Source organism: Leuresthes tenuis, unplaced genomic scaffold, assembly GCF_036924035.1.
Source record: "Leuresthes tenuis unplaced genomic scaffold, fLeuTen1.0.hap1 SCAF_16, whole genome shotgun sequence".
Taxonomy (NCBI): domain Eukaryota; kingdom Metazoa; phylum Chordata; class Actinopteri; order Atheriniformes; family Atherinopsidae; genus Leuresthes; species Leuresthes tenuis.
In genome coordinates, this window is record NW_027325370.1 from 16,181,312 (window position 1) to 16,193,425 (window position 12,114).

At 39.9% G+C, this 12,114-nt stretch overlaps 1 protein-coding gene across 2 annotated transcripts in view; it reads left to right on the top strand.

Moving 5' to 3' along the window:
- LOC140271455 (plexin-A1-like) overlaps nt 1-12,114 on the top strand; it is a 239,833-nt gene that overhangs the window by 125,305 nt on the left and 102,414 nt on the right. For both annotated transcript variants that reach the window (XM_072366682.1, XM_072366681.1), the window contains exons 6-9: nt 1,286-1,409; nt 1,714-1,867; nt 3,336-3,435; nt 11,541-11,655. In XM_072366682.1, coding sequence (XP_072222783.1) covers nt 1,286-1,409; nt 1,714-1,867; nt 3,336-3,435; nt 11,541-11,655 — 493 coding nt within the window. The remainder of the gene's footprint in view (nt 1-1,285; nt 1,410-1,713; nt 1,868-3,335; nt 3,436-11,540; nt 11,656-12,114) is intronic.

Below are 12,114 nucleotides of genomic sequence, written 5' to 3' on the forward strand. Positions count from 1 at the left end.
TATTGTGCTCTGCTGGAAATATTGATGGAAAAGCTGGTCTACGCAGACCCTCTTAATTCCGACATCAGATATGTGGCGGGGGGGGGGGGGGGGGGGGGGGGGGGGGGGTCTCTGTTTTATGCTTAAAAAAAATGTAATTCTCTGAAAGTGTAATTGGTCCTCAGAAAAACGTCTTTCTTCTTCTTTTGCCTTCTTTCCTTCTGCAGCAAGTCTTGTTCTGCTATTTCAGTCACAAAGTGGAACTGACCATAACTAGTTAATTGAAAGGGATCTACTCTCTAAGTGAGCTCTTAAAGACTCTGAAAAGTAAAGAGGCCCACCACAAATACAGCTTATATAAAGACATCAGAGTTTCATTAAATTGACAATACTAAATTCTTAGTGCAGAGGGAAGACGCTGGGGTGAGGACAGCTGTGGTGATAAATGATATTGGCACAAAGTCTCAGATCATGATGGCTCACATCTATGTCGATCTATGAGTGGAAGTTTCTTGTTTTCCCGTGATCAGGTTGCCAAGCGACTTGAAGAAGGTAGTGATGCTGAAGTATGAATGAGCAGCTGGTGTCGATCAGGAGCATCAGTGCTCTGTCTTAACTTAGCTTGTGTCCTATTTGCTTTTACACTTTTCTTGTACTTTTCTTGGCTGTTAGGCTATGCAGTGATTTATCACTGTATCATCAAGTAATAATTACTGGTAGCAATTAAAGTTATTTATCAGTGTTCTAAGATTTTGGTACAGACATTTTAATTGAGGTAAACTTGGTTATACAAACTACTACTGCAAGTATCCCCACTCATTATCAGGATTCACAGGATCATGATATCAACAACAATTTAGGTTTGCTTCTTTCAAACTCCATAAAACATATGGAATTGTGCTGAATTGGTTCTCGTGTTGCCATTTAACACAATATGTTTCAGTTATTGCTGTGTTAAGCTGTTTAAATGCATTGGTTGTTCATAGGTACCTCCCTAATTTACTTCTAATTTTCATGCATCTCTGCACCCCTGATAAACGAGTTCTCTTCCCGAAACTCAGCATCCTGAGGTGGTTCAACAAATACAACACATCACTAATTCAGTCATATCTCCACTCAAAACAACCGGGGATGTGTACAACTTTGTGAGGAGGGTGAATTTATTTTTCCAAATTAAAAGAGTACTTTACCTAAACAAGGACAACCAGTAAACGGGATTAATGTGGATTTAAACAAAACAAATCTGAATGAAATGCTCAAAGGCTTTTGTATAGCCGTGTGACTGTGCTATAATCTTGTTTCGTAGATGTTCAAGAAGAGATCGCTGTGAGCGGGCAGAAGAGCCTCAACGTTTCACCACCAGAGTGGAGCAGTGTGTCCATCTTTCCGTCCACCCCGAGACTGTCTCTGTGACCATGTCAGAAGTACAGGTACAGGGTGTTCTCATATCTCATATCCATAAAGAGATCTGTGCATTGGTGTGTTTGTGTTTGCATGATATAGCGAAAGGGAGGAACAAAGATGGACAGGGAAAGTAACACAATTAATATGAAATTACATTAACTAAAACTTCTAGTTGTGTCATCACTGGCAATCACTTTGAGTTAGAGCTGAAAAGTGAGTTGTGAGCCACATATCCAAGCAGCATTTTCTGCTGTGGGGCATCGGTAATGAAGTATATTGATTTAAATTTCTGCTGTACCTCATCTTTCTGCCTTTTGTCCTTCATCCTAGTTGGTGCTTCAGGCTCAGAATGTGCCTAGTCTGTCTGCTGGAGTGAACTGCTCCTTTGACGACTATGTAGAGACAGAAGGGCGCATCTACAGTGGACGGATCTTCTGCCTGTCTCCTTCTACAAAAGACATTGCACCCATCACACGAGACCAGGGTAAAATAGTCTTTTTTTTTTTGTTTTGTTTACTTGACAGGGGTCCTGATGATTCACTTCAGTAAGAGAAATAGCCCGAAAAAGTTTTCTTCTAAATGTGATTGTTTCATCATCATGTAGCCAGCAGCTGTACCTCATCTTTCAAGTATTTTCAATTTTCCAAAGCACCCTGACATAAGCCGGTATAAAATACCCTTTTTTATCAAATTTGGACTAAGGCATCAGGCATCAAGTTAAGACATCAGGCTGTAATTTGGGTTTCAGTCACAACTACAGGCATTTGTTTGGAGAAAAATTTGGATGGATGAAGGATGTTCACATCTTTAACTCAGTCCCAGTAAAACTTATTGGTGCTTTTCTCAAAGTCAAGGATACTTCCTCAGTAGTATGGTTCTTCAAAAGTTCTTCAAAAAGAGTCCTTCCTTGTATTTGACAAAACATCTTATGGAATAATCCCCAAAAGTGGGAAAACGTCACAGTAACGGTGAAGGTAAAGTAAAGGTGTAAACCTTACATGCACAACAGCTGAAAAACTGACATGGCTATTAAATAACTGTTAGTTGCCACATAACAGCTGTCTTATCTTTGCAGTTTATACTTTGCTGTTGAAAACAATGAAATAACATGAACATTGAAATGTTCACAACTTTATGGTGACAACAAATACGGTGACAGCAAGATTAGTTTTCTGTTTCCCGTCTGCGGCGCCTCAGATATGCACAAAGGTTTGTGGTTGTTTGAGAATGCCAAAGACACACCGAATCATCCTTGAAATGACACAAGACAAACGATTCAGCCCTTTAAACGATCCTTGACATTGGGAACAGTCCTTGGCGAGATTTGATGACGTGACATTCTGGAAGCAGCAGTCATTGAGGATCCTTCCTTGACTTTGACAAGCAACTTGAGAGATTCTAACAGTTTAGGGGAAAATAATATTGAGTGTTGAGTGTCAAAAGAGACAAAAGTCATGCATTTACTCCATGTTTGGGTATGCCATAGATTACTATATCAGACAAATATTTCTGGAATGGGAGCGGGATGAAGTATTTTGGATTTTTTTTAAGCTGTATCTAACGTGCACATTATGTCCAGATGATAACTCACCAGTAACTCAAAACAGTCGATTATAGCTCCTAATGTAATTCAAATTGGTGAATTAGAATAAGATAAGAAATATTTTTTTCCCACATTTTAACTTCTCTTCAAATTATATTGCCATCAGAAACATCTATACATGTAATGTCGGCTATACAAGAGATAACAAGTGACGTCTGAAATGACGATGCACATTTTTTTTGAGAATACAATGAATGTGACTGGGCTTGATTCTAACATCGTGAAACATTTTCCACCAATGATCTTTGATGACTGGACTACGAAAATACAGGAGCATTGTTGATGAAAACACTTTTTTAAAGAAACATTCATAATTTATGGCATCAATGTTTTGTATGTTTTCGTTTAGGTGACCAGCGTGTAATAAGGTTGTATCTGAAGTCAAAGGAGACGGGGAAGAAGTTTGCCAGCGTGTTGTTTGTCTTCTACAACTGCAGCGTCCACCAGTCGTAAGTTGAGTTTATTTGCTAAGTCTGAAGGGAAGGATGAACAGAAATCAATTGAGAAACTATATTTTTTCCAAGTTAAATAACCTGAGAGCAGCTTCATGTACACAGGGATATTACACATGCAGTAAGTAAGATGCATCATGGTGAAAAGTGATAAGCAACACATGGGTGAATGTGACTCCTTTTCAAAAACAATGGTGCTAAAATATCGGCCTGAAAGTAAGGAATTTAATGACAAAAGGAGAGAACGGTGTGCAACCTCTGCTTATTCAGTATTCAATGTATTCAAGCTTTTAACAAATCAATTAGTTAATTAAATCTCAAGCAATGAAGAGACTACTGGTGAGTGAAATAATAAATCGATTGCTACCCATGCAAGACGTAGAAGAGCAGCCAAGTATGGAAGGCTAAAACACGTCAGTCATGTTATTTGAAAATTAATTATCCCCAAATTAAGTATAGGAATACTGATTTACTTTTCAGCACTGGTTTGAAAGCAGTTCTTACATGTATTTATTTCCTAAGTCTACTATTTAAGAAAGAGGAGACCGAGGAAAAGGCTAATAGAGTCTTCTGGTAAGGAATGCTTTCACTGAGAATGATAAGAGTGATTCATTGGGATTGTTGTTAATGTTAATTTAGAAAATTAATGCTGCTTCAGCTCATGAATCATGTATTGCATTATACATGTATAAAGTTTACTAATGTTCAAAAATAATTTAGCTATTGGAATTCAGTCATTAACACTTCAACTTTTGCGATTTTGTAGTTGACTTACAGACAAACAATTGTTGAGCTCTACGGAGCGATTTGTAAAAGTATATTTTTCTAGTTACATGTGCCAAAATATTTATTTATAGTAGTTAGCAAATTAGAAGAAGAACAGGCGTAGAAATATTGTCATTTTGTATGCGCTATGAGTGTCTGAGAGACTTCTACAAACAATATTAATTTGTATTTCCAACCCAACAGCACCCAGAGTGGCGACTAGTGCAAGGACCTTTATGTAGGAGATACTAAACAACCGCTTCACAAGCTCTCCAGGTCAAGACATAACCGTTCACATACACCTCAAGAATAAACCGAATGGACCGGAAATAGACAAAAAGCCATCTATGTGACCTAGAAAAAAACATCTTTGAAGGGAGTAGATGGTCTCAGATAGTACCTATGCAATACTTACAATGTAGTCTTGACTCCACAAGTGGTTTCACAGCCATTCACACGTTAGAACTTATGAACAGAACATGTTTGGTCAGCCAAGTAGACAACGCACAGGTGAGAATGAGTGTTCTTGACACACATGACCTTAGGATGAGAGTTGAAATGTCTTCAGAAACCAAGAAAAGAAGTGAATTTGTCCTTATTCAAGCTCATAGGATTACCATAACCCGGGTGACTGAGAATCTACACGTACATTAAAGCTATGCTTGAAACTGACATGACAGACACAAAAGGCAATATTACTGTTGGCCATCCCATTTTGGAAGCCTTTATTCAGCTTTAAACACAAAGAGCACAGACAATTTTACAGAGAAAAATGTCCTCTGTCATCAGCAGGTTACTTTATTTGTGGTTTGTTTTCCTTCATTTGAGGTTTGACTGGTGCTCCTTTTTTTGTTAATCAATTTTTTTGCACCCTTTTTCTCTTCAGGGTATAAATACAGTGGTTCCAAAAAATTGGGGTTATATCAATAAGCAAACCCTTAATAATCACACAAAAGAAGAAAAAAAAAGGGGTGGGGGGGCTTGGTAGTCATGCCAGCCAGGTAAATCTTCATCTAAACAAGAACAAAGTAAGGAGGAGGAGATTGGAGAGAGCTGCAGAGTGAGATCAACCAAATAATGAATGAAGAATGTGTTTCTAATTGTCCTGCCTTGTTAAATAAAGGTTAAATGAAAATAAATAAAATGTCATTGGCTAAATGACTCTTGGCTCCTTCAGTGAAGTCATTGAGTGCGGTTCACTGCCCATTGGTTTGCGCACTCTTGCTCTGTCTCACTCTTGTCTCTTCTATCTTGCACTGACTCACATCTCCTATTAAGGTAGCTAGACTTTGTGTCGATGCACCTGGAATGATATCTGCAGAATACTTACTTTGCACTTCAGTTTCACTTAATAAGCATAGCTTCAAACCCTCAGACTGCAAAAAATAAGAATTTTGTCACTATTACGTTCAGAGAAATTTCTTTACTTTTCATTGTGCATGCACCTGTTGAGAGGACAGGGAGTATTCCATGTATTAGATTGCAGATTACAATAATAGACCAATAATAGATTTATGAAAATAGGCCTGAATTATTTGATTTAGGCTTTAGTTCAAAATACAATCTCAAAATTGTCAGTTTTGACAATATCCTAAATCACAAGCATCATTGCAGCTTTTAATGCAGAGTGTTGAATCCACATGCCCTTCGACCACCCCTCCCTCCCCCTCTAACCCTAAAGGTCCTCTTTTCCTGTCTTGTTCTCCCACCTTCCTTTTTGTCTGCCTCATTTCGTCTCCTCACCCATTCCGCACTTTTCCTGTTCCTTTATCCCCTGGTCCCAACCCCTCTTAACCCTCTCCACCCTCCTCCCCCACCTCACTTTTTCTTTCCACTCTCTTGTTCATCAAGCCCATTTATTGCTTGCGCTCTGCTCTTGGCCCTGCATATATCTGCATAGTAATAGGTTGTTAATTAGCTCTAGCTGGGGTGCCTGTGTGGAGATGGTCATAATGGAGTGGGCTTGGAGAAAAAAGGCTCACCTGGGCCACTTCTCAGGGCCTCCAGGCCTTGTTCGTTTTTTTAATTTGCGTTTGAAACCATGTGTGCGAATGTGTATGGACTTTTGTTGCTTGACTGTGAGGTACAGAGTTTGCAAGATATTATAAGAGTAACTGCAGAAAAGACACCATAGTGTCTATTTAAAAATATTTGCATTCATGCAGGACATGTTTGGGTACTAATTTGGTACTAATTTGGGTGGGGCAGTGCGTTTATGTCATGTGCCCCTTATTAATTTGCTCACCCAGTTCTCTCCTCTTTCCTGCATAATGGGCATGCTGCTTTTAAAGCCTCTGATATTGGCCTTCCCAGACCCCTTAGGACTCCACGGGACTGTAAAACTACAGTGCAGTTATCCCAGCTGCAGCTGTAACATAAACCAACAGATTAAACAATGCTCCCCTTCCACCATCACCTTTCACCTCCAAATCTTTGACCCTACCTCTAAGAAGCAGGGCACAGGAGTCACAGCATTCAGCAGCTGATAATGGAGTTATCCACCTGGGTGTGGTGTGGTGGGTGAAAGCATGAAAGAGACTTGCAGACTCACAGACATACAGTAACAGAACAGAGAAGCCTGCAGGCAAGCATCCAGATGGGCTTGTGTGCAACTTCACACAACTCCGCGCAACATGCTCGAAGGTGGATACAGCACCGGCATCACCAGCCGCACAAATGCTCGTGCAAACACACAAACAGGTGCACGCACAGTCAGAGGGAGCAGACAGAGACAGAAGGCGCAGACTTGGCACAGCCTATTGCGCTGAGAGCTATTTACATACGCTTTTACAATATTAAAAATTTGCATTAAAAAAGAGGTTTGGAATAGTTTAATTGAGCATGCGGGAGGAGGAATAATGCATCTTTAAAGAGAGGAAGAGAAACAAACAGGAGGCACAGCGCTAGAGGGAAGAGTGGAACATGGAAGAGAGCTCACATTCCCGGAGAGCTAGAGAGGCATGAAGAGGGAAAGAGAAATATAAAGCAGTGTTAGCAAACGAGACAGAGATTGTGCCCATTGTGTTGGGAATAATGCGTCCCACACAGCTAAAAGGTTAGCGCCCCAGCTTCAGGCCACCATGACCATTACAATATGAAAGGGCTGAAATCTATGCAGTGAAAAGAGGCACTCAGGAGATGGGATCAGCCCACACTTCAGCCCTCAGATGGCTCTCATTTCCAGGAGACCGCCTCCCCTTTACCTCCACTGGTGATCCACTGATAACATTTGGATTCATCTGGTGGGAAACAGTTTGGAGTCATCCTTCTTTCTGATTACATAACCATTACTTGATGTTGATTTTTGTTGGAATACTTTCTGGTTGAATTTCCAGTGAACACAACCTTATTTAATTCAACTGAGGGTTGCGACTCACAGATTCACAGCTTTTGGACATTTCCGTGACAAGATTCAATAATGTCTAGTAATGAGCCGGAGAAACCCCATTGAGAATCTAACTTCTCATTTGGCTCCCATGCTGTATAACTTAATGAGGCATCATTTTATTGCTGCTCACTTTGAAGCTTTATTGGATAAAACACAAAGGAACCTATTTATAGACAAACTTGCACGCCAGTCTTGTGCTTTGTAAGCATTATACACTTGAGACTAGTTATCTTGGAGAGATGTCATATAAAACAATAGTTTTCATTTAGAATCTCAACATGCTCATCCTATTCAACATACTCATAAAACCAATAAAACTTAAAGCTTGTTGCCTCAAAACAGTTAGCCGGTCAATTTTATTAGGACAGGCACATGTTTGCATGTTTCGATGGGCAGTAGAAATAAGGCTAACCCCCTAATTAGGAAAGAATTGCAGCTTAAACTGTGACTTCATCAACTCTGACCAGAATTAATCAAGGGTATAATCACTCACTCCCTTCATATATGCTTGTGCCAAAGCCAGGTTGCATATTAACAGCTTTGTTACATCGATCCAACCTCGCAAGAACAAAAGCTTGGCGAAGATGTAAAGGCATTTGACCTGGCTCTGTTGCTAGGCTTAGCTAAATAGCAGGGGATTTTATTGACTACACTGCAGCAGCGCAGCCACTTACCTCAAGCTAGTTGTCCAGTCATTGACAGCTCTACTGTAAGACAAGTCCCCACTGATCAGCTGACCCAGAGAAATGCTTCCATGTCAATGTGGGTGACAGCTTGAGTAAGTTTGTCTTAGCCTGCGAGTGTATGTTATTGTAATTGTGTGCGCGCATAACACATCTGTGAATGTACATGCACATCTCCCCCAACGAGAAATCGATAAACCCCGGGGTTAATACTGAGGAGGAACTGGCTCACAAGCTCTACTAACAAACATCGGACTGTTAGCATAACCTTAGTCCACCCTTCTCCCCGTGGAAATCCATTGGCATTGATTATAAACCTCACACTGCAGTTCAGTCTAGTCTCACTAGCTAATCCCTGGCTATGTAAAGCCTCTGACATCAGTCTGTCTCTCCAGTACAAGCAATTTAGGAGTTAACCCTCCAAAATCTGAATAAACCAATTGCAGAGACAAATACACTACCCAGATTAGACTGAGATCCAATTTGAAGTCAGTCTCTTTTTTTTGGCAGCAGCATGGCTGAGAAAATGTTCTTTAGTTTGAAGGACCAGAGTTTTGTTGTTGTGGTTCATTACTGTTGAGTTTTTGCTCTAGACTTGTCAAACGTCACTTGTCAGTCAAGCTGTGAGAAGAGGTTTGTGGTTATTTTTACTTTTGTATCTACTGCCAAAGAGTTAACTATTGATATAGATTGAGTTCTTTTCAGTTCATAGGAAAGTTCTTGTCCTCTTCTTTATTCGGTTACCTGACAAGAACTGGTTCAAGGAGGAGAGATTTTGAGCTCTACATATATAGATTATTTCAATAACAGGGTAGCAATTTGTGAGCTATAATAAGTTTATGTGGTATTGTAATGTGCTCACCATGATGAGATTTTGCTGTGTTCTGCACTGATAACTTAGCTATTTCACACATGCAGAGTTTGGCCTTTGTACCATCTTGACTTACAAATATGAGGTCCATATCCACTGCTCACCACAAAAATATATTACACTGTATAACTTACTTTGTCTGCCATTTAGTGCAGTGGGTTCGAATAGTTCCTTGGGTGGATTCAAGTCGGAGAGCAGTGACTTTGTGTGTTATAAGACCCCTGATTGAGTACCCTGACAGCAAATGAGAGAGAGGACTGGCATAACATGCAATTAAACATGCCTCCGCTTAAAGAAATTTCATGACACTTTATTCAGAAGTCCCGTTGAAACTGGAAAGCCAGAGCCTGTTTAAACTGAAAGAGATGATGAGACTTACTGAATATAAAGGACTTCTGTCTCTGTAATTATTTCTTGAAGGACAAGCTTGTTTTTGTCACTCTGACTAAGTTTTCATCTTGAATGGTAGTGTCTCCTCTGCAATATGATAAAGATTGTGAAGGGGACTCTGTGTTTGCCCCTGTGGCTTTCAAAGGATTGACAGAATGCAGAGTGTGAGTCTTGCACTGAAAAGAGAAAACTTGCAAAAAGTATGATCAAACAGGGACTTTGTGCTAAACAAAGTTTGGTTTTATTCTTAACTATTGAATTACTGTTGGTTAAAGGTATGACATTTACAAAATCAGAAAATATAAAAACTGAAGTAGCTATTGCCCCTCTATACAGTATTCCCTTCAAATATGTCTTCCTGGTAGCCACGTTAGCCTTGTTTTTGTCATGTTATTCATGTTTTAATGTGTATACATTCATTTTGACTCCTCAACTCTGATGGAATAAAAAAAGACCAAAAAAAGGGAAATTTTTGTATAAAAACAGGCTTATCTTGGTCTGCCAGCTTAGTTCACTGTAAGCCTCAAAGCGTGGAGAATAAGGTAGAAGTGAATCGCCAAATATTCCTTCCTGCTCTCTCTCGGTTGTTTTCAGCATTTGCCTTGGCCTTGCTGACAGCAGGAATAAAATCTTAATGCAAGAGACTGTAGTTATACTTGTCATTCCAATATGGTTTCTGGAGATTTGGCCATAAACATTTGATTTTGTGCGACTGTGTTGACGCATGTCCGCGCTTGGCCTGTCAGAGTGTGATTCACACCCCCACACTGAAGGTTTTCTTTTGATTTGTTTCCCCACTCTTCCTGAATTCCATTGACAAGTGGTCTCCCAGAGCATATTGAACATAATCTATAAGAATTGAGTTCGATGGAGCTGGGTTTTCATCAGTGAGGACAAAATGATCATCTGTTTTTCTGTCTTATCAATTTGTCTCTCACTCCACTACAGTCAAACACATGCAATCCATTCTCTGGTAACACTTTATGGTGACAAAAGAATTTCAGGGCTTATTAGCGTATTATTACATTGACCTTAGACGAGGTTTCCTCATCTGCAGCTCACTGGCCGTGGTTTCCATACATTCTTGCCTGTTCCAAGGTTTTGGACATTGTGCTTGGCTCAGATTCCCAGACTGTCTCTCACATGCCCATAAACCGTTTGTATTTTAAACCTAATCTGTTCCAAGGTAGCACCAGGAAAAATATTCACTTTCTCAATTGGGACCTTGTGTCTTGATGATATAGTTATGGAGGACGTGAAAAGTGCCTCACAACAGAATTAGTCTAGGTGTCACTGCAGAGTGTTTTAATGATGTTTGGTGAGAATACTTTGTTTTTCACTTTCTTTTAATGATTTTCTTTTACAATAATTTGTTGTGATGCCAACATTTCAGTTGCCCATCCATCCATCCATTTTCAATTCCCACTTAGTCCAATTCAGGATCGCAGGGGGGGCTGGAGCATATGCCGGCTACCATTGGGCAAGAGGCAGGGTACACCTTGGATGGGTTACCAGTCCATTACAAGGCGTAAGCGAATCATACACCAAATTAGGATGAAAGTGGATGGTAAATGTTAATAGGTTCCACCTTTTAAGATTGCTTTCATGTCTTGTATGGAGAAGGGATCGGGGTGGCTTTTCAGACATTAAGCCATACTCTAATGCTCTTAGGTTAATGGGAAGAAGGGGCTTTAGAAGCTGCTCTTCAAGCTGTTGCATTTCAGTTTTTCCAAATGTCATGAAAACTTTTGTTCATTCCTAATAATAATATTTTCTTTGTTTTGGTATCTTTTTTTTTTTATTAACAGAAACATTACAATTGCGCAGTGATAGCTGCTGTGACTGACTGTGTGAAAAAGAGCAACTGGAGACTCAGACTTTTAAAAAAAATAATTTTAGTCCAAGCATAAACAGCATTTTTTCGTGACTCTTTTTGATTAAATTGTTGCTTTAAAAATGTATCCCCTTACCCATTTTTCTCTCTCCCATATTCACTTGTCTCCAGGTGCCTGTCCTGCGTTAATGCAAACTTCCCCTGCCACTGGTGTAAATATCGCCACATGTGCACACAGGATGCCAGTGACTGCTCTTTCCAGGAGGGACGAGTTAACACTTCAGAGGTGAACGGTTGAGCATGCACACACAGACATACAAACACATGAACACAGTTGAACACATGTGGTTAGTCATGCTATTACAAATGCACACTAAAAAAAAGAAAGAAAGATTCAGAAATACAGCCATACAAAGCAACATATGAATGCATTCAAGTGTCGGTGCCCATGATCATGCACAAATTTGAGCATGTATAGCTGCATAGTAGTGCCACGGATGCCGCTGGAACTTTGGCAGCATCTGATTTTATGTATGTGAGTGTATGAATGAGTACTAATGTGAGTGGCCCAGCAGCAGCTGTTGCACTCTAAGCAGCGCTGGATTTATTCACTTATAAACAAGTCGGGGTGAATGAGTATGCAAATGGAAATGCGTACTACCGTCCCAAATGTTACATTTGCATGAAAACCCTCATCTCCTCATAAGCTGACTGGCTTTCACAGACCCTCTTGCTTCATCGAACT